General features: G+C 40.8%; 1 protein-coding gene across 4 annotated transcripts in view; it reads right to left on the bottom strand.

Moving 5' to 3' along the window:
- Positions 1-24001, bottom strand: part of ANKRD44 (ankyrin repeat domain 44) — a 284704-nt gene that overhangs the window by 106675 nt on the left and 154028 nt on the right. For all 4 annotated transcript variants that reach the window (XM_031452073.2, XM_031452076.2, XM_031452075.2 and 1 more), the window contains exons 5-8: positions 10378-10578; positions 9880-9967; positions 7289-7431; positions 6060-6272 (exon numbers count right to left, since the gene is read on the bottom strand). In XM_031452073.2, coding sequence (XP_031307933.1) covers positions 6060-6272; positions 7289-7431; positions 9880-9967; positions 10378-10578 — 645 coding nt within the window. The remainder of the gene's footprint in view (positions 1-6059; positions 6273-7288; positions 7432-9879; positions 9968-10377; positions 10579-24001) is intronic.

The following is a 24001-nucleotide window of genomic DNA, read 5'->3' as shown; positions in this document are numbered from 1 at the left end:
GCCAGAGAGCCAAAGCAGAAGTCACTGGTTTCTACAGTGCATAGTTTACAAAGCCGGTCCCATTTCAGGGAAGCAAACACCACACCCTTTTTCTTCCTTGGAGTGCGTGTGCCTTTGGTAAAGGGACACATAGAGATGACCAAAGTTAGGTAAAGTGAAAAGGATGGCTATGTGGTCAGTGGGTGATACTTGCTTCAGCTCTGACCTTGCAGATCTTTGCCTGAGTTCATCTACCACTGAGGCCAGGCCTTAGCTGATTTTTTTTTTCCTCATAGGGATATGGGTAGCAGGAGGCTGGGGCAGTGGGGACAGGAAGCATTAAGAGTATCATGGGAGTCATTTTGGGGCAGCTTTGTTTATATGGTATGGATGTAAAGGGAACTCACTGTTTCAAAAAGCCACTGAAAACCAGTGAAGGTCAAAAGACTAGTCCTTTTTTTTGAAGCCTTTACAAGTGAGAATATTCGGGTTGAGACTGGGGATCCTACTGATCCACCTCTTCATTATCTGCCTGAGAAATTTTTCACACAGTGGGGACTGGCCATTGCAGCTGCTGTTCCTAGAATGTCTGACAGATACAAAACATTCCTTGAATTCTCATAGGAGAAGAAATGTTCAATTCTCCACTTATTCAAAGCTTTGCTTTTAGAAAAAAATGTTTCTTCATTTCTAGTCTCCTTCCAAATTCTAGGTGCATCTTCCCATCAGATTTGGGGCTCAGAAAATTTTGTTATTTTGAGACTTCGTTTAATGAAACAAGAAGTTCTTCTATTGACTTGACTTCCAGTTCAGCCATAAGTCATGGAGGAAAACTAATGAGGATTAAGAATATTTTATGACAAATATCAGAAACTCTTTATAGGCAGAATTCTCCATTGTCCAAGGAAGATTAATCCTTGAACTAATGGAGTGTTTTAAATTTCTTGACCACCTTTCTCCTTAGAAATTCATTCATTCTTTTCTTCCACTTCTAATGCCTTCTGTCCTCATCCTCCCACAAACCTTCTCTAAACTTGGTTGCTCTCCAGGAGCACAGTCACTCCCCAGGAACCTGAAGGCATTGTGTTCTCTGTGGCATGGTGCCCCCTGGCGTCACGCAGCTCAGTGGCCCTGGCAGAGGGCAATAAAGCCCCTAGAGGATAACACTAAGGCCAGCTGGGGGAGGGGCATCAGATACAGTCAGAAACCCAAAAAAGCTTCCTAATTCAATGGGAGAGCAATCTAAATACCCTGTTTTGCAAAAGCCATACATAGTCCAATTTTTTTTTTAATGGTTCTAAAGGCTGGAGATGGTATGTGGTTTGCTCAGACTCCCCTGCTTTCTTCACTTCCTCTCCTAAGTTCCAAGGGCCATGTTGCTAATACTGCTTATGCTTACCTATTCCAGTTTCATCTTCAACCTTGGCAATGTAATTACAGAGCATCAGTTGGTCCTAGTACACAGAAAGAAGGGAGCTGGTCCACCTCAGTAAACGTGTGACGGGTTTCAGCTCCAGTCTCTGAGGGCTAAGTGATCTAAGTGATCTAAGGGCCCACCGACAGAAAAGAACTGAGACCGTGGGCAGGCAGAATGTTCGTGACCAGAAGGTAGGCAACCTGGCAATGGTCATTTCTGAATCTATCTTTCTAAGTCCTACCCAGTATGGTCATGTGTTTACTGTCTTCTTTAATGCTTAGTTTGAGTGCTTCCCCAAAAAGCCTTGAGATGCTACAGAAATTACAATATGGTCTCAAATGGAGAAGAGAAATTATTCATATTTTCTCATGCTCTTCCTACTTGCAAAATAAAAGTAAACCGTCAACAGATTATTGTATCAAGTACTGTGCCTCTATTATTTCATAAGAATTAAGGGAGGAGGGTATAGCTCAGTGGTAGAGTGTGTGCTTAGTATGCATGAGGTCCTGGGTTCAATCCCCCATACTTCCATTAAAATAAATAAATAAGCCTAATTACATCCCCCGACCCTGCCCAATAAAATAAAATAAATAAATATTTTTTTTAAAAATTAAACTTTGTGGTATCACAATATTAAAAGCCAAAGACAGGAAAAAGTCAATCTAAGCAAAATGACGGACTGCAAAATGCATGCAGGACACACTTCCTTCCTCCCCTCTCCATCACCCTGCAATTGCTCATGAAGACATCACTTGTAGAGTTTTGTGAGGATAGGAAAACAAAATGAACATGTGGGTAGGTATTGGCTACCTTTCAATATGCTGTCTTCTTCAAACTTTGGAAAATATAAACAAATACAAATTGCCTTATGATCTACAAACACTTTCACAATCCAAGGGCAATGTGATACAGAGAGATAACAGCCTCTGGTCAGACTGAATGGCTCCACAGAAAGGTCAGATGATCCTGCATCTAGAGTGCATCTGGGATAACCAGGAGGATTCAAGGGAGTCAGGAAACCGGAGGATGCAGACAGCATAGATGAAGGCTGACTGAGGAAGAAGGCTACATTTGATTCAAAAATCCCATTTACACAAATGAGATAATACCTAAACCCAAGTCTCAGATTTTTTTAAGTGCTGCTTCTTATACTCTATTAATAATTGGTAGTCTATAGGGAAAAAATAAATATCAAAATTAAGAAACTATGCTTTCCATGTCCATGTTGAGGAGAGAAGAAAAGGCTGCCATAAACCAAGGCACCATAGGTAGTTGAAGCCCCTTATCCAATCTGAACTGACCACTAGCCAGTTACCTGGGAGAAGCAGGTAGGTGTGCCAGGAAGTGGTCTTCTAGCCTCGGCATCAGGCACACTGAAAGCACCCACTGGCATGTTTCACAGAGGTAACGGAGAGCATCAGACAACCCCATGAGTTAATTAAGTGGAGGCTAGTGAGGAGATCTACTTTAACTTTAATAATTTTCCTTCCTTTGGAGGATCCACAGGATGTCCCCCAGACACCAGGGTGGCAGGAGAAGTGTCACAAGTCTTGGGGACACTGGATGTTTGGCCACCTGCTAGCCTCCTGCCCTCTCACCACCATCCTCTGACTTTAACCCCACATGCTGGCTCTTTTCCTATCTTGGTCTCTTTGATGCTCCCAAAGATCTTTGTCTTACATCTATCAGCACCTTGGATGGGGTCCCCTTACAAGACCTAGAACTCTGAAATTCTCTTCACCTAGTCTACTTCTTCATTTCTGCCTGCTTTCTGCCTTCATGAAGACACTACATCCTCTCTTTCCTTCCTATCTTCTCGAACTCTTCTTTTTTCATCCCTTTCTCTGGCTCTTTTGCCTCCTCCTGATCCTAAGAGTCAGGGGTTACTGGATGAAGAGGTCTCCATCCCCCTCTCCATTCATGCTATGATGGACTCTCTCCACGGGTGATCTCATCCTTTTCTCCCCATCAATCACCTCTATGTGAATGAAGAAAGCTCAATTTTTCCCTCTATCCTACTGCTCTCCCATGGTAAAGAATCATATCTTCCACTCTTGGTTTTCTCAGACTGGCTGTATCAAAGGGTCAAAATCAGCTTCTCAAGAACTAAACTCACCAGTTTTACCTCCTAAGCCTACTCTTTCTCCTGACATCCCTCTAAATAACAATAATCACTTATCGAGTACTTACTATATGGCAGGCGTGGTCCTAAGTAATTTATGTGAGATGACTTGTTTAATGAATTGTTCCATGAAGAAGATACTATTGTTTCCCTAATTTTACAGATAAACAAACGGAGACACACAGGTTGTTTATGGTTCTATAATTACTAAAAGCAGGAGCTAGAATTCAAATCTATTCAGTCTAGCCCAGGACTGAACACTGGATCACTATGCTGCACAACCTCTCCTTAGCTAGATTTCTGTTCTTATACTTGTCTTCAACTCCTCCATCTCTTGTCCAACCAACTCCCATTGGTTTTCTCTGCGAAGCCTCTCCCCTTGTTGGCTGTCCCCATTCCCCTGTCCTCATTACCTTTTATCTAGGCCAGTTTCACTGACTTCTGATTTTCTTCTACTTGTCCCCTCCCTAGAGCTACTATATTTGAATTTTCTTCTTATAAAAATGAAAAATAGGGTTTTTTGGATATAAAATATATTATATTTTTGGATTATATATTTTGGATATAAAAATAACACATATTCATTGCATCGAAATAAAAAGATTAAAACAAATATATTGAAAAGAAACTAAAAACCCAAATCATAATTTTGCTCTCTGGAATAATAACTCTTGCTAGGATATTGATAGATATTCCAGATATTTTTCTCTTTCTATGCACATACATAGACACATATTTTTTAAAAAGATCACATTTACTTATTGCATTTTAATTTTTATTTTATTACATTGGGTATTATTAGTCTTTTTGATATTTCCCCATCTTAAAAGCAAATATCAATGTATTAGTATTATAAAAGTACTACTCTGCATTTCTCTAATGACTAGTGACACTGAATGTTCTTTCATAGGTTTAATGGATATTATAGCCTCTCTCTTGTGATCCACCTTTGCCTATATTATCTGGTAAATTATTAGACTTACTGATTTTTATGAGCTCTTTATATATTAAATATATTAACTTTTCACTTACCATGTATATTGCAGAAAAACTTCCCTGAGGTATTCCTTTTTTAACTTCATGGTAAGGTTTTTGGTTTTTTTCCTTTTTTGTTATTTTGTTTTGTTATATAAAAGTTTTAAGTTTTTGTGTAGTCATATATACATTTTTTTCCTTTATGTTTTCTGTCTCTGGCACTCTGTGGCCAGATTACTGTTTCTAATGTTCAGTTCTGCTCATGTGGCCTCTGTAATGATTAGCGGCCCCCACAGCCTATGGAAGCCCAACCTCCTTGACCACCTTTCTCCTTAGAAATTCACATTTCAGCTTGTTCCTGGCTCCTTTCTTTCATATAATTTATACTCCATCCAATCATAATGAATTGCTACTCTGCAAATTTGTCCCATTATTCCCCCACTATTATAAATTATAAGAAAAAATGTAAAAGGATTTTAATAGTGAATAGAGAAGGTCATTAAACTAGATTGCTCCAATAGTCTTGAAATTAAATCTTGGAAATAACAATTTTTCAAAAGCAGAGACAGAATACACTGGGACCCTGCTTTGGGATTCCTGTGTGCTTGGGAAAAGGAAGCTGAGGCTGAGTACAAGGTCACTTGCTGTAGGTCAGCATATTCTGCTACAATCTAAATGCATCCGAGTGATGTAACCTGGATCATGAAGGCTACCGGCAGCAGTTCTGCTGGTTATCTGTTACAGTGAGCTGACTAGTTACCTAAAGTTTATCTATCAAGACCTCTCAACCCCTCTGCTTGCGCCATTCTTTCGCTCTCAAATTCCTCTGTCCCTCTTCATCACAACTGAGAGCAATCTTCCAAGTTTCAGCTTCAAAGCAATCTCTGTTTTTGATGCCCAAGCAAAATGCAAGTCAACACTTGCTTCTTACAGTTTGTGGCACTTTATTAACCTCTGGTGCCACTCATCACATTCTCTCCTGCCTCATGATTATCTGAGTACATTATCTCTTTACCATATTGCAGATTCCTTGAGGGCACCGTGGAGTACACACCCAGTCCCAAACAGAGGACATTAGCTAATACTTAGTAAGCTTGCTGAATGAAGGAATCACCATTAAAAATGGGTTAGTATCATATTGAAGCCACTCCCTGGGGTTTACCACAGGAAGGCATCTGAGAAACTCCTCAGGGGGCCATGTGGGTTGGGAATAGATCTGAGATCAGTAGATTAGGCTTCCTTCTCATTGTCAGTAGCTCTGCCCTATCAACTCCACATTCACCTCAGTATTAGAATCTGGGCCAAGTCAACATCCCTGAGACATAGTATTTGCTCTGGTACATTCACTAAGCTACCAAGGGCACGTGGCCGGAACCCCAGTGTTGTCCAGTGGTACCACCACTCCTGCAGAAGTTTCCACAGCATGCTAGTATAGGATAAGGCTGTGAGAGTCAGGATGCTCAGTCACAATTCACTAAAACAGGATATAATTTACAGCAGCTGATTTTGCTCAGAGGCTCAACACACAGGTATTTAATAGTGAGAGAGAGACTGAGAGGGTCATACCTGGATATTAACATCTGCCCCGTTGTTCACTAACAGTTCAAGACACAAAGCACCGTGTGTGGAGGCAGCAGCAAAATGCAACGGGGTGAACCCGCTGTTGTTGGGCTGGTTCACATTAGCACCGTAGTCGGTCAGCTCGTTGACTACAGCATCCTGCCCGTTGTAGCAGGCCAGGTGGAGGGCCGTGTTCCCATAGACGTTGATTTCATCGATCTGTGAATGAGTCCAACACAGGCGATTAAAATTACCGGAGCTAATTTACTCCATTTCCCACCAAGAGCCTAATGGCTGCGCCGGAGAAAGGAAATATCCATTGTCAACGAGATCATTCCAAGCTTACTCTTGCCCCAGCGTGGTCATCCCAGGAAGGCTTGCTGCCCAGATGTCAAAGTGACAAAAAGCAAACTGGGAGGAAGACTTAGAGTTTTCAACTAGTGGGAAGATATTTTTCAGCCAGGGAAGGGATAAGAAGTGAAAGGCAAAGCTGCTTCAAAACTCCAGAGGAGAACTGAATCTGGGGAGCACAAAGAGAGCTGGAAATTCAACAGAGAACAGACGAGGAAAGGGTGGGAGATGGTCAGGGAGGTGCTGTGGGGCCTGAGCCCTCACAGGGTGCATTCTAGTGGCCAGCTGTAGCTCTGCCTTGGGTATTCAGCCCTCGGCTCCCTCCTGCTTTCCTGGACCTGCCCCAACTGCGGGGTTTCACCGTCACCATCTCAGCATTGCAGCTCGGTTTTCCTTTGCTTCAAGACAGCCGCACCACTGCTTCTGTTCTTCTGCAGAAGGAGAACGCGGTGGGGCCAACTTCTCCAGCTCAGCATGTTTGTCCCTGCTGTTCATTCATGCATTTCTGCTTGCAAACCATGACTTCGAAGGCTAGATTCTGAAGGCAGGATGAGGAACCCAAGCCAGTCTTTTAAAAATGACTGGTCGATGTGTATCATATATCATATATGTTTAAATATTTCTCTATCTCCATTGATATAGAAAGTTAGTCTCTTTCTGGTTTTCTACTGCTTAGCATATGCCCCCATTGCCCTTCATCAGTTGCCCATGCAAACTCAAAAACATAGGATGCTCAAAAATGAGGGTTTTTTTCTCCTCTTGAGTTAAAATGCAAACAGATTTAACTTCAGAATAACAGAAAATCCACAAACACGCAGGGTTCATTTCAGAACAACAGAAAATCCACAAATACAGCCTGAAATGATGCCTGAATCACAGCTCACCTCCACCCCCAGATTCAGGAGATGTTTGACCACGTTGATCTGCCCATTGGAGGCTGCGGCGTGCAGGGGGGTGTAGCCTTTCTTATCCTTACATGTCACTTCTGCACCGTGGTTAACGAGCAACGCCACAACGTCCAGGTGGCCTTTACAAACAAAGCAGTGGGAAACATCATTAACCTTTATTGGACAATTTGACGACTCATTCCACCTAAATTATCACTATTAGCTTTTGCTACCACCAGCATTTTGCTAAGTTATTTATAAAAAGCTGGTTCATGGCAAATGTTCAACAAATATTTAATGAGTACTTACTGTGTGTCAGGTATCATGGGGAGAGAAAGATGGTTCTTACGTGAGCCTTCTCTTTAAGGAGATGTATGCCTGTTCACAAATAATGACTAGGTCCTGCCAGAGCCTGAGGGGAGGGTATAGCTCAGTGGCAGAGTGTGTGCTTAGCATGCACAAGGTCCTGGGTTCAATCCCCAATACCTCCATTAAAGATAAATAAATAAGAACTTAGTTACCTCCCCCACAAAATTAATTAATAAATAAATAGAACCAGAGCCTGAAAAAAAATTGTTAAAATGAACAATGCTTTTGAAATCAATTGCCATCCCTCACTGAAAAGTCTAACAATGACAAATTGATAGAGAAAAACTAAAGAAAGAAAACAAATTAATCAGAATGACTCTGGATTACTGTTAAATCATATGAAACTGCTGCTGTTTGATCTTTTTTTGACTTACAAAAATGGCAATTTCATATGTTTCAACTTCCACATGTTCTCATGAATTACTGGCTAAACAGAAAACCCTTCTGTTGGCATATTTTCGAGAATATTTTCCTTTGTCTTCCATCTCACTACATATACTATGATAAGTGTATTTGACCTTTATTTCATGACTAAAGACTGTTCAATACTTCAGGACCATTGTGCTCAACATGGCTGATAACTGAAGGGCAGAAGATGAGAAGCGAATGAAGGACCTAAAGTGTGTGTGTGTGTAGTTTTATGAAGACTTATATATAGAAAAAACTATTCTGAATTACTAACAGTGCTATCTTAAGCTATTTGTCCTGGTTTGGTCCTTTAGTCCCTAAAGATAGTCATTTGTTTTCCTATTTGTATCCTGATGACACACAAAAATATAACATTACTTCTTTAAAGCAATTCGACACAAATATTTTAGCTAAACACCAGCACAGAACAAACATGACGCCCCGGGTTCTCTGAGCCCCAGTGCACACCAGCTTGGTGTGTGCTCTGCCTAAATGTCCATCTGGCAAGTGTTCGCCGGCTCCAGTCCTGCAGGTGCTGTGCACACACCCAACCCGCTACAACCAACTCAAACGGCCATGTCACCTTTTAAAAAATGATAATGCTTGCAAAATCTTAAGATTCTGTTTTTTTAATCCCAAGGATTCACTCAGCCCCATCTATAACTTATATCGTCCCTGCCCCAACTCACTCTCTTTTTCTCCCCATGATTAACATTACTGTTTTTATGATGAAAGATCTGTATGCTGGTTTAAAAGGATTCAAAAAAGGCAAAGAGATGTTAAAAGGAAATCAAAATCATCCATCATTACCAATACCTTGAAATAATCAGTTAACAGTTCCGAGCATAATACATCCCAGATTGTTTTTATTTTATAGGTTTTCTTTGCAAAAATGAGGACCGTACTGTGTTGTGATCTGCTTTCACTTACCATATCAGAGACTATTTCTGTGTTAAAAGGATACTAATGACAGCATCACTGTGGTTACTGGATAGTGTCCCACTGTGTAGCTCTACCATCATTTACCAGCACAATCTCCTGTGTTGTGATGGGCATTCAGATTGGTCATAACTTGGTGCTGATAGAATCCTGTCTGCTTTTCTAATTGCAGGATGTTCTCCAATTAGAAACACAAAGGAAGGATCTGAGTGCTTCACTTCCCAAAAGTCTACACTGAGAAGAGATTCTAGGAGGGCTCCCATTGGTCAATGGTATTTATGCCAACGAAAGTGAAAAGGAAAAGCGTAGGAACGTAACGTCTTCCTTCGTCTCCCGCACCTGAGTGGGCAGAAGCCAGGAGCAGGCCCAGCTCCGTGGGCCATGGAGTAGTGGAATCATCCACAGTAACTCTGGTCACCTCCACCTACACGATGACCAGGGTGCTGTTCTCTCTTCCTTCCTTTTTGTTTCTTTTTAAAAATATTTATAAATTAAAAGACAAATGGAATTTACATCCTTGCTTTTCTAGCCAGTCCTCTTTCTTTGTAAAACCTTATTTTCCTGCCATAACAAGTTAAAATAAGCACACTTTGTGTAGCTTTTCAACACAGATTGAAACACATTCAACGAAGCTCATGCCATGATTCATCCCTCCCACTCTACGTAGGATAAATAAATCTTTAAGAAAGCAACTGCCCAACTAACGCGCTCTACGCACACCAGTAAAAGGGATCAAACCTTAATTCAATTGAATCCCAAGCTTGAAAAGAAGTCAGACTTGCCCAAGAGAAAACCTCCATGGTCAATGAGAGACCTGTGGCGTCTTTAGTTCAGGTTATCTGCACTTTGCTCTCCATTCATGAAATCCTTACCCATATATGCTGCCCAGTGCAGAGCACGCCGGTCCTTCTTGTCGAATGCATTGATGTTTGCCCCTTTGGCCAAGAGTAAATTGACCATCTGAAAGATAACCAACAATGAAATCGAGTGTATATATACTCTGTAATGGTGGGGGCTCCTCACAACCAGCAGGTGATCTGACCCAAATTAATGTCAAATATAAAGGCAAGTCAATGAGTGAGTAAGTAAGTAAGTAAGTAAATAAAGGCAGGTCAGAGATCTGGAGTTCAAAGTAGGAAGATATCATAGCCAACCCTGCAGCACATGTGTCAGAGGAAAAGACTTGAGGTGTCAGCTGCTCTTTCAATTCACGGTGGCTCTAAACTTAAAAATAGGCAGAGTTGCCTAAAGTTTGGTGTCCAAATGTTATTGTCACATTTGCTAAAAGCCTCAGCACTGAGATTATGTTCCACCTGGAGCTTAGAGTGTTTGTAGTGAGAATTCTTGTCCCCAGTGATGAGGATGCCCACCTCCACGTGGCCGTTCAGAGCGGCATGGTGCAAGGCGGTGCGCCCCCCTCGGTCGGAGACGTTGACGCTGCTCAGCAGGGGAATGATGACTTCTGCACACTTGACAGCCTTATTGGCTGCTGCCACGTGGAGGGGGGTCTGCCAGTTCTTGTCCCTCGCGTTGACATCAGCCGAGTGCTTAATCAATACTTGCACTGCTTCCTACAACAAAAGCAGAATTGGCAGGGGTCACTGACAAATGCTCAGTCCATCCTTATGGGCTGTATGATGCTTCACCAGACCCTGGAACTACAGGAAGGGAAGGCTCTCTGCCCTCACTGGGTGGCTCAAGAGAGATGTTCTCCAGAGACAAGCAAGGTCATATGGGATGAAGATCAAAAGAGTGGCACAGATTAAAACAGAATCACTCTACCTTTCTTTGTTGGGCCAAGAGCCCTGGCACAACTCCAAAACCAAATAAACCTTCTAAGTATAAGGTTTTCTTATAAAGTGTGAGGTATCCTTAAGCCACATGAGAGCTCTCATGTACAAGTGGATCAAAGGGCCTCCAAAGACCATCTAAGGTCAGAGGTGTGTGTCAATAAGCCTTCATCTTCCAAATCCAAAGGTCCAAACCCTCTAGACATTCTTGGATCAATTTATAAATCTTTGGTTCTCTCAGCAAATATCTTAACCCTCCCTGTGTGATCAAGAAGCAGTCAAACGAAGAGGATGTCTGTTGCCACCTCCACCTGAAGCTACAAAATTGTTCCTTCTTTCCCCAAACGTTTCTATGTTAATATGGGGTAACTTCTTCCCTACTGTTGAGTTCCTTCACCCTTAATGAGCCTCCGACTTCTGATTTTCCTCCTATTGACCCAATCAGCTCTTTTGCCTCTTGAACTGTAACTCTCTACTTTGGCTGAGCAATGGAATCAACTGGGGGCTCTTAACAATACAGATGCCCAGTGCCGCTCCAGAGAGTCTAACTGGCCTCAGAAGGTCTGGAAAGCTCCCTGGGGACTGTTGTGCAGCCAGGATTGAGGATACTCTTCAGTCAAATGAATGATGGAGCTTCTCTCCACAAGGGAATGGCTGCCGGTTAGTTCTCTTTCTGTCAGAGACATCCCTGAGACCAGTTGTGGGGCTGCTTCATGGATGTCTTGTCAATGTGGTATCAACAGACCAATGAAAGGCATCAGTACCACACTCCTGCCGCCCTTCATGGCCAAAGAACTTACCCTTGTCCACCTTAATCCCCACAGACCAAGACTGCCCATCAACTTTCTCATGCAGGTATATATCAGTGCCCTCAGAGAGTAGATGATTTGAACTCTCAAAATTAAATCAGGGACACAAATGATGAAATAGAAAGAATGTTCCATGAATCAGTAGCAGCAACATATTGAGATGAATGGCTAACTTGAACAGTAGAATGAGAGCAAAAAGAAGTTAACTTTGCAAATGAGAGAATGCACTTCATAAACAAACAGTGTGACTCCATTTAGATGTTATAAATAAAGGGCAATAAGCTGATAGGGCCCAAGCAAACCATCAATTTGTTAATATCACCAAAAAGGAAAAAAAATAAGATATATGCCACCCATCCTCAGCAAGACTGACAATAATGACTATTAAATATTCCTTGAGTCCATTTTAGATTGAACATGTGCACATGTATTATGAATGCTCACTTACTATGTGTAAAACACTGCTAGAACTTTGGAAGACTGAAGGAAACATTAGTCAGGCTCTATCCTAAAAACCAGCTGGGGGAACAAGAAAGAAAAGCTAGATCACAATGTAAGTGTTAACATCTAAATAAGAGAAAAATAGTATTTTAATCAATTTTCATCTCATAAATTGTAAGGTTTAGATAGATGTACAGTCAATTGTGATATGGGAAGAAAATACTGAAACCTCCATTTATCTTTTATTTATTTAAAAAGGAAAGTAGGGGGAGGGTATGGCTCGCGATAAAGTATGTGCTTAGTGTGCACGAAGTCCTGGGTTCAATGCTCGGTACCCAGTTTAATCCTCCATTAAAAAAAAGATACATATTTATCATTTCTTTTATGTAATGCAATATGAACATAACTGGGACACTTAAATAACCCCCTCAAGCAATATTGATTCTGTAAACATGAGAATAAAGTTTAAAAAAAAAAAAAAAGGAAAGCATTTCAGCTGGTATTTAACTTCCGAGTTGGAGACCTGGCCTGGGTCCACTCCACAGTATTCAAGAGGTCCTCAGGGAAGAGTGGGGCTTCCACAAGGCTGAGGGGGCAGGACCTGCCCTCTCCATTCATTCACTGAGAGTGCACTGACATATACAGTGATGGGCCTGTCAAGTCCATTTACAGACTGTAATATGTACCCTAAAACTAAAAACACCCTAAAGTGGGCAAGATTTATGCAAGGAACCCACATCTAAAAGATGATCAAAATACCAGTACAAGTATAAATAATATGGAAGTCCCAGAGATGACACTTCTACTCTTAGTAAAAGCTTTCTATCTCCCACATTACAAGGTAATAGTAATGACAAATTTAATCAGATTTGATAGGAGATTGGCCAAAACTGAGAAATCACCAGAGGTCTATTACCTATATGGTTATTTAAGATTATGACAAATGAAAAACCTCACCCTGAATATACTGTGTCTTGAAATATTAGCTAATGATAGTACTTCCTCTATATAATTTATAAATAAATGAGACACATATTCTGAAGATGCACACTGAAAAAGTTTTGCAGATGCATGGCCCAAAGGGTTGGAAATTACCATCTCAAAGCAATACTACAAAAAATGGTATATATCCTTTTCACACATTCACAGCAAAATAACAATACATATTGTTACTTTAAGACTTTTTGCCTTATATATTATTTTACTGTATTTGTACAGATTCTTGCTTTGCATTAAATATCATGTAAATTCAGGATAGACTAACAAAACAGAAAGTATACAGGAAGATTTCACAAATTTATACTATTTGGAGATAAGGCCAATGAATTCATGAGAAATTTATTTTTTAAAGGTAACAGAATATGATTACTTTTAGAGTAACTCCAACTAGGTGAACGAGACAGTACCCAGCAGAGGCCCCACTTTTAAGTAAATATTTAGGAATGATTTGCATTGCACACACAGCTACGAGTTAAGCAAATAAAATATATATTTACATGCCAGTTCTAGTTTATATTTAAATAAGTGCTTAGAGTTTGTGGGGGGGAAACTGTATTCTTAAATAGACATTTCTAAAAATATTTTAATCACAGATAAATTTTGGTCTGTTTTTATAAATAAAGTTTTATTGGAACACAGCCTCATTCATCTGTTTACATATCATCTATGGGTGCTTTCGAATTATAATAGCAGAATTCAGTATTTGTGACAGAGACCATATGCAGCCATTAAAGCCTAAAATCTATCTGGCCCTTCATGGAGAAAGTCTACAGACCCCCTGGTCTAGCTCCCTGTTTGAATTACCACAAACTACAAATGATCAAATCTGATTAAAGTAAAATTTTGTTATTTATCAGCATGAAAAAATACTGTTTTAAGTCCAAATAGTCTTTGGTGGGGGGGGGGGGGTTACTGGAGATTGAACCTAGGACCTTGTGCATGCTAAGCACGAGCAAGCAGTATAAAATGATCATGGAATAAAATTCACAGAGCTACAGTATATTTGGAGTAGAAAAGACCTCAGGAATCATGTGGCCTGACCCTTTCATCTGATAGGCAGCTTCATTTTATAGGCAAGATGACCAAAGTCAAGGGCCATGATTTGCCAACCTGGCTGTCTTAAGGGCTCATGCATTTTCTCCTAGACCAGAGCTTTCTCAGTGGACAGTATTAGCCAGGCACCTGGACATAAATACTTTTAAATGTTAATTCTCCTTAATTATTTACATTTTTAAACTCAAGTATTAAAGCCTGCCAAACTGGCTTCATACATTGAATAGAAATATAATACTTTGGTAAAATGAAGTTTTGGTTTAAAAAGACTGCAGTTTCCTTTTTGAAAATTGCATTTCTCTTTCAAAATTTTAATCTTAAAAGCACTTTAACCTGGTTTTAAGAGGAAGTAATTCTATGGCAATTTAGAGAATTAATCATTTTTGTAATCAAAAGAAGTCTCTCTTTTCCTGTATCACACATTGGCTAAAAAATTAGCATACAGGAGTTTGCTCTGACAAACTTACAAGGTAGATGGAAGTGGAAAACCTTCTGAATCCAGAAAAAAAATAGTCAAATAGTACTTCTCAAACTATCTGTAGTGAAGGACCAGTTTGTTTTTTTTAAAAATCTTATTATTTCAAATTCATCGTAAGTAGTTAGTAGAATAATAAAATGGAAAAAGACAAAGACACGCAAATTATAAACTCAATTATTTCATTATTGAATTTAGCAGGCATGAAATTACTCTACCACATTTCTCTAAAAGTTTCTGAATGCTAACTCTTGTTACAACCCTGAAACAAAAACTCAGACGAGTCACATGACACACTGTAAGCAGTGCTGCCTTAGAACCTTGGTTTCTTTTTTAATGAACGAGCACGTGTGAGGGGATTCTGGCATTTCTCCTGAGCGGAGAGCTCAGCCTAGTTAGCATTCAGCCTTGTTGAATTACCCTCCATATAGGCTGTCCTATATGAGACACAGAAATAATAGAAGGAGGAACTGTCACAGGATGTCACACAGGAGGGAATTGGAAATGGCATCTGCAGTCATTTATTTCTACTTTTTACGACTTTCTCTATTTACAAAAGGTCACTCTAACCCTGTATGAGAGGTAGAAACATACACTGTGGCACATGGAAAAAATGAGAAGAAATAGGATGCCTGTGCCTTAAAAACTGTCATCTCTAATATTTGTTTTTCTATACTCAAAGGTGGATTGCATTTAAGTGGTCATAAATTGCTCATGGAAAGGTAATTCTTTATGACTATGCAGAGTCCTTGCAGGCATAAACAATGTCAAATTTTATAAACTGTACTTTGCTTTAGACCAGGGTCTGAGTCTTATACAATTTTCTATATCCTCCACAAAGCCTGGCAGGTGTCTGGCATCCAGTGTATCTTCAATAAATTTGGGTAGAATAAATACATTGGTATAATCATTAGCAAACTCTCTGAGTAATAATATGCAAGAATTAACAAGACATTTAAGTGGGCTGACATCCATGAGGCTGCACTCAAGTCCTGAAGGCATTCGCTCTATTATTGCAAAATAATAATCATTTGGGGCTTTTATCCTTTACTGATTATATAGCAATTTCATATTCTGTAAGAACTGTATAACTGGTGCCCGACTAATTTGTTTAGGTTAATCAGATTATTCTTCTAAAAGGACCCATTATTAAACTAAACTTGTATTTTATTATTATAATTATTATTAGAGGACAATTACTCTACGAACTAGTATTACCAAGGGGAAACTTGGGGATAGGAAAGAATTCAAACTATTCAAGAAGCACTGGCTTTAAACACTGGGAAGGCCAGATACTAAAGTATTCCCAATCTTCAAACTCAGCTCCTAAAGTGTGGTGCCTAGACCACATGCATCAGACCCTTCTTTTTTAAATGCAGATTTCCAGGCCCAGTTACAGGCTTCATCAGAATCACTGGGGGTGAGGTGTTGGAACAGGTACTTTTAACAAGCACCACGGATGATCTGAATGGATGCTAAATCTGAGGACCACTCCTCTGCATCCTAACTAATAGGTTACAACACGCTTACTTTCTTCCCATTCCAAGTACAACCTAAGTTCTACTACGTGATTATCATTTTATCACCATCATGATAATTTACAGAAAGCAGTAAGATTCTAGTCTCCCATAAAATTTTTCCAATTCTCTTGTCTACTAGTGTTAGCCCACAATAATGACAGTGTTTTTCCAAGGAAAAGGAAAAACATGATTTTTAAAATTTAAGCTGTAAAATAAAATGCTTATCCTGGTCAGGTCTGGGAAATGTCTTTACGAACCTGTCGGACTTCGGTCTGCACAGACACAAAAACAGACCCATTCTGTTAGCTGGACCAGTATCCCTAAGAAGGGCGCCTGTGTGATGTAAGTGCAGCAGTGGAGCAGGGTGGTTAAGAGAGCAGGTCCCCTGTTACATTCTCCTCCACTCGCTGACCGCGGTGTCTTAAGCTTGACACTTAATTTCTCTGCGATTATGTTTCCTAAATCAGGATTCATAACAGTGTCAATCCCAAAGGGTGGCTCAGAGGGTAAATGGGAATGATGTGCAGAAAGTGCTCAGTGCACTGCCTGACGCACAGTTAGTGCTCAACAAATGCTCGTCGTGACAGGACGCATTTGAACACAACATCCTCAATTCTACACCCCAAGGACAGGAAACAACCACTGTTAACATTTCTAACCAAAAAGCAGCCTCCAGAACAGAAAAGTGACAAGGTCAGCAATTCTCCTTTGGTGCTACTCTCAGGTCATTAGAGAAGAAAAGGTGTGTGTGAAAGGCCAGCACATCTGGCCACAGGAGGCTCTCGGCCTGGCTGTCTGCCCTCAACCCTGTGTCCCAGGAGGGACACTTCATACCCCGCAGGGCCCACACTTAACGGCGCCTGCCAGCGTGGTGGGAGGGCGGGGGCGGGCTTCAGTAAACGTGTGAAACCCTCCTGGTTTCTATGCACTTGTATGCCTTTCATTCCTTTCCCCTACAGCTGCTCTTTTCCAAAAAAGAAAAACAAAAAAGCAACAAGAATAAGCCAAACAGGGGAAACAAAATGAAATAATTCACAACACTTCAGATAATTCTCCCTGGCAGCCCCAAATCCTGCTCACCTATGTTATCTAGAATTGCAAAATCTGTTTCCCTAATATTTTGGTAAGAGACTCTCTCTACTTCTCCTCTGCCATGGGAGGATTCAGAGAAAGGGGGATGGGTGGAGCCCTCGGGGAGTCAGTAAGAAGATGATGCTATTCAGCCCTAATTATCTATTTTGGTGTCTCCTTCCTGGGAATCCCGGGGGGGGGGGGGGGATGGGGGAGGTGGGAGGAGGAGGGGAATTGGGCCAAAAGGGAGCACACATCACAGCCTGGTCAGTACCAAGTGAGACTGAAAGGTTCATCTCCACAACCCAATCTACTTTGGACAGTTTTCAAGGGATACGACCATGTCTTGATCTACTTGCTTGTCTGGAGAGAAGCTTTATAATATCAGGCGTGGGTGGGTGTTTAATCAATATTATGATCTGCTACTCCTATTGCTATAACAGGCTTAGAAAATGAATTTAGTGAATGAACATTACTTTTTTAGGCATAGAAATCCAAACATGAAATTTGCCTGATGGAAAGAAGGCTCAGAAATTATCTTTGACCGATACTGCTATCTATCCGTGTTGCATGCAATTTTTAAAACTCGTTCTGGTTTTGCAGGATCTAGTGGCTTAACTTTCTTTTAGTGCCACACTCCCATAAACAAGCTTCAAGTTAGCTTACCTTCCACACTTGAAAGATTACCCCCAGCATTCTCTGCTGTATACCAGCTCCATCAGGTTTACAGAGAATCAGGTTAACACAACTTAAGCAGAAAACCCAGTCTTTAAGGAATCACTCAAAAAACAATAGTTTCCTGAGCAGACGAGATGCTAGACATACAATGACAAGCAATCGACATGCCACTCATTTCAAAGAACTTACTGTCTAGAAGATCTTTTTAAGTAATAGAATAACAATGTCAATGGTAGTTTTGTACTGTGCCCAGTTACCCAAGCTGAGCTACATTTTGTGGAATTCCCTCCCCTGTATTGTTCCATTTAGGGTTTGGCCGCAGGAGAAATCTGTGTGAGCTTTGGAAGGCGTACATGAAACCACCGCCTGGCGGATGTGTTGGGTGTCGAGTGCTGTTACAGCTTGTGCATGTGTCACTGATCAGCTGGATAACAGTGTTAGCACACAATAGTACCGGACTGATGCTTCTCCAGATTCTGCCATATCTGCTTCGGTTTCTCCCATCCCTGGACCAGGTGCATGAGAGCTCAGAGGTGAAGCATGCAGCTCTTTCTGCAAGGCACCCCCATTCGTGACGTTCAGGCAGTGAGAGACAGGGAGGGGTTCCAGTTTGTCTCTGTTCGCCTCCATTGCATGTCTAGCTTTTCTTTTCAACAGCAGGCCCTGCTGACTTTAGGACCAACAGAAACCAAGGTGATAGCCCTATATTATAGACTTCTTCAGCAGCTCCACAATTGTGTAAGGTCTAGTTCTTATAATAAATATCTTGTCTATATTTCTCATGGTGGTTCTGCTTCCCTGACTGAACCCTGAACCTTGAATTACCCATGTTTTAGAAGCAAAGGAGCTTTGGAGACAATATAGAGCTTATAAACCTTTCAATGAAGAAATGGTTTTTAGTATTTGTGTAAGTAATATCAGGGCTTCACAATCTAAGTGATAGGCAGACGTGCCAGCTCTCTCGCTGAACACACACATCTTCTGTGGCAAGTGCTCACAGAAAAACTCCAAAAGATCAGTCCAAACCTTCTCTGTTCTTCCCTCCTGAAGCATGCTTCTCTTTCTCCAGTAATTATTTAGGGGAGGCATACAGTAATGGCTATAGGATCAAATTCAAAAAGGGGAGGGGCAATGAGATGTAGCCAAGATGGTACATCCTGAACTCACCTCCTCCCATAGGCACAATAAAATTGCAATTACCTACAGAGCAATTATCTATGAGAAAGACCTGAAGATGAACAGAAAACATTTGCCACAACTGAAGATATAAAGAAGGAACTACAATGAGATGGCTAGGAGGGGCCGAGATGCAGTATACTCAAGACCCACACCCCTGCGTCAGCAACTCAGAAATCAGAAGAATATCGCAATCACAGAGGTCCTCCCCAAGGAGCAAGGGGTCCTAGCCCCACACTGAGCCCCTCAGCCCAGGATCCTACATAGGGAATATGGAACCCCTCAGAATTTCTGCTTTGAAAACCAGTGGGGCTTATGCTCCAGAAAGCCAGAGAGCTGCAGGAAACAGTCTGCGCTTAAAGGGCATGTGCAAAATCTCACACACTCCAAGTCCCAGTGCAGAGGCAGCAGTTTGAAAGGAGCCTGGTTCAGACCCACTTGCTGTTCTTGGAGAGTGTCTCAGAGAGGCAGAAGGCAACTGGGATTCCACCTGCGGATGAAGACACTGGTGGCAGCCACTTTGTGGAGTTCTTTCCACCATGATGTCAGCACTGGCAAGTGCCGTTCTGGAATCCTCCCTCTAGCCCACTAGTGTTGAGGCCTACCTGTCCATCAGCACCGGCCCCATACCCCCTAGTCAACTGCATGGGGAACCTACCCCACCCTGCAGTGGGCCCACAGCCACTGCATGAGGCAGAACCTCACAGCCAACCAAGCTGGGAGCTATCCTTGCCTCCCAGCAAACACACAGCCCAACCCAACAGAAAGGGGACTGCAGCCCACATGGGGCACCCCTAGAGCATATAGCTCTGGTGACCAGAGGAGAGTGTGCTGCTGGAACCCCTGGGACATCTCCCACATAAGGCTACTTCTCTAAGATCAAGAAATTTAACTGACCTACTTAATAATAGACATAAACAGAAAATTAGTCAAAATGAGGAGACAGAGGAATATGTTCCAAATGAAGAAGCAAGATAAAACTTCAGCAAAAGAACTAAACAAAGTAGAGACAAGCAATCTGCACAAGAAAGAGTTCAAGGTAATGATCATAGAGATGCTCAATGAACTCAGGAAAAGGATGGATGAACACAGTGGGAATTTCAACAGTTAGAAAATATAAAGAAGAACCAAACAAAGCTAAAGAATACAATACCTGAAATTTTTTTTTTTTTTTTTTTGAAATACACAAGAAGGAATCAACAGTAGATCAGGTGATACAAAGGAATGGATCAGCAATCTGTTAGACAGAGTAGTGGAAATCACCCAAGTTGAACAGAAAAAAGAGAAAAAAGAACTAAAAGAAATGAGGATAATTTAAGAGACTCCTGGGACAACATCAAGCGTACTAACATTTGCATTATAGGAGTCCCAGAAGGAGAAGAGAAACAGAAAGGGGCAAAAAAGTTATTTGAAGAAATAATAGTGGAAAACTTCCCTAACCTGGGGAAAGAAACAAGACATCCAGGTCCAGGAATCACAAATCACAAAGAATCCCAAATAAGATGAACCCAAAGAGGGCCACACGAAGACATATTGTAATTAAAATTGGAAAAATTAAAGAAAAAAAAAAGAGAATCTTAAAAGCAGCAAGAGAGTTACATAAAAGGGATATGACAATCATCTGACTTTCAGCAAAAACTCTGCAGGCCAGAAGGGAGTGGCATGATACGTTCAAAGTGATGAAAGTCAAAAACCTACACTGAGAATACTCTACCAGGCAAGGTTATCACTCAGATGTGAAGGAGAGATGAAGAATTTTACAGACAAGCAAAAGCTAAGAGCTCACCACTAAAACAGCTTTACAAGAAATGTTAAAGGGACTTCTCTTAATGGAAAAGAAAAGGCCTTAAGAAGAAATTTGAAAATTATGAAAGGAAAAAAATCTCATTGGTAAAGACAAGCATACAATAAAGGTAGTAGACCAACCCCTTATAAAGCTAGTAGAAAGGTTAAAAGACAAAAGTAGTAAAATCATCTACATTCACAATAAGTAGTTAAGGGATACACAAAACAAAAAGATGTAAAATATGATATCAAAAACATTAAACATAGTAGGGGAGTAAAAATGCAGGGTTGTTGGAATGCACTCAAACTTAAGAGATCATCAGCATATATATATGGTAACCACAACCAAAAACTTATACTAGATACACATAAAAAAGTAGAAAAGAATCTAAACATAACATAGAAAAGAAGCTAAACATAGTCATCAAATCACAAGAGAGCAAAAGAAGGAAAAAACAAAAAAGAGCTACAGAACAACCAGAAAACAATTAATGGAATGGCAATAAGTACATATCTATCAATAATTACTTTAAATGTAAATGGACAAAATGATCCAATCAAAAGACAGAGTGGATGAGTGGATTACAAAAAAAAATAAGACCCATACATATATGCTGCCTACAAAAGACTCACTTCAGGTCTAAGGACACACAGACTGAAAGTGAGGGAATGTGAAAAGGTACTCCATGTAGACAGAAACAAAAAGAAAGCTGGGGTAGCAATACTTACATCAGACAAATAGACTTTAAAATAAAGACTGTAACAAGAAGTAAGGAAAGACATTAAACAATGATCAAGGGATCAACCCAATAAGAAGATATAATAAATATAAATCTATATATACCTAAGAGCACCTAAATATATAAAGAAAATACTAACAAACATAAAAGGAGAAATTGACAGTAATACAATACTGTTGTTGGGAGATGTTAACACCCAGTTACATCAATGGACAGATCATCTAGATGGAAAATCAGTAAGGAAACATTAATCGTATATAACACATTAGACCACATAGACCACACAGACCACACAGAATTAATAGATAGACACAAAACATTCCATCCAAAAACAGCAGAATACACATTCTTTTGAAGTGTACGTGGAACATTCTCTAGGATAGATCACACACACCAGGCCACAAAACAAGATTCAGTAAATTTAAGAAAATTGAAATCATATTAAAATGAGGGAAATCTGAATTTAGGACTTGCAAAGAATAGAAACGCACTTGAAGTTAAAATGCCCACAGTCAGTTCTAATGGTTACATAGAGTCCAATTTTCCATAGAAACTTTTCAACCGACAGATATTAATATGAAGACATCCTCTTTTGTAAGCTTTTATATGACCCTAATTATTTAAAACTCAGGGTCTCTTTGCATTAATTCCTTCCTGGTAAGAGTCAAGTGCAAGTGATTTTTCTTTCCCAGCACACCTCCAGAGGGAGATGGTTTCTTATAAATCAACAAATGCCTTTCTCAGATGTAGAGGTCAATCCATCATTGGGTCGACTGAATTCTAACACACTAAAGATATGTAAAGAAGGTAAGCTGATGATTGATGGAAAATGGATGTTTTGAGGATTGAAGCCTTTGCAGCAAGTTGAGCTAACAAAGGTCGAGATCACTTGGAAGAGGTCACATTACTGAAATCATCTGGTTTTGTGTCTTTCTGTCCCACTAACTTAATGCTTCCTAAGAGTAGAGGCCAGGTATCTTATTTTTCTTTGTAGCTCCATCAGCAAACACAGTCCCTGGCACATAGGAAGTACTTAGTAAATTTTTTTCTTTAACTAAAAAGACCTGGTTCTTGTTCAAAGAGGAGAGAAACCATATTTTTCTTAAGATACTTAAAGGAAGTTGACTACAGATCAAATGGTCCTAAAAGACCAGGAAATACTCTTCTGTGAAGGAGCCGGTCTCATGAAGCTGGTCATATGAATTCAAGTAGCCCATTGCACCTGCTTTTCTAGGTAAAACAGAAATGAAATATGGGGCCATAAGAAGACTTTCAAGTCCCCAGGGTCTGAGCCAGGCAACAGGATTATTCACCTCCTTCATTCCGTGTGGGCTATTTGGAAAGAGAATACAACCAACCTCTTATTAAAAAAAAAAAATGAAATCACATAGCACAGCAAGGAAGACTACGATCCCTAAGCTAACTGTCATCTGCCAAGCATAGTGTAAACTTTCCAGACAGTTGCCAAACAAGAGCTGATACGGATGACAGCTATCAACATCTGAAACATTGGTGTATACACTCTCAGCGACACCTCTTGCTCCTAATAAGACCATCACCTTCTCCATTAGCAGAGGAGAAGCTTCATGAAGTTTGAGCCTCTGTATCTCTGGATGGAAGGCATCCCCTCTGACCAGGCTTCAAGACTCATATTCACCAGAGTTTGCTGCCACCCCGCCCCGACACAATGGCCTTCTCTTCTTGTCCCTTATACTTTCTCTGAACCAGCTGATCCATTTGACAGGATTTCAATGACATCCCCTCTGTTCCTAAGCTCTAGACCTGGATAAATAATGACAATCTATTAGCCATCCTCACCTGAATTTCCAGCATTCAAAATAAATTCTTTCTTGGGTACCTACGATGTACCAGACTTGGGATACATCAGAAAACAAAACACAGATCCTTGTGGTCATAGTGCTTACATTCCAGTGACATGTTTGCCAAACGCAGCATATTCAAACAGAACTTATTAGCGTCCCTGAGCCCTGCTTCTCTGCCTCTGCCTTCCCAGTTAATGGTGTCACCATCCACCCAGTGGCTTCTTTTCCACCTCACTCTCACAAGTTCCGAATCCTACCGTTTTCACATTTTTCTCTGCTGTCAGCACTCCCCAGTGCTCAGAGGACATCCAGCCCTCTGCCATGTGACCCAGCTTCCACCATCAGGCTTATCTTCCACCACACCTTGTGCTCCGGCTACACCCAACCAACCCTGCCATTCATTCACTCCCATGACCCTTGTCCTATAGCATGTTTCTCCTCCTGCCTCAGCCCTCCCTCCTTCTCCTGGCCTGGTTAAGTCCCTGCTCATCCTCTAAGGACTAGCTCAGTTGATATCTCTTCTTGGAAGACTTCCCCTATTCAGGAAGACAGTTACTTGCTTCCTCCTCCAATTCAATTACAATATTGTACTGATCTGCTTACCTGTTTGCATCCGCCTCCAGATTGAGAACTC

This window comes from Camelus dromedarius, chromosome 4 (assembly GCF_036321535.1).
Source record: "Camelus dromedarius isolate mCamDro1 chromosome 4, mCamDro1.pat, whole genome shotgun sequence".
Lineage (NCBI taxonomy): Eukaryota > Metazoa > Chordata > Mammalia > Artiodactyla > Camelidae > Camelus > Camelus dromedarius.
This window is presented reverse-complemented; position numbering and strand designations above follow the sequence as displayed.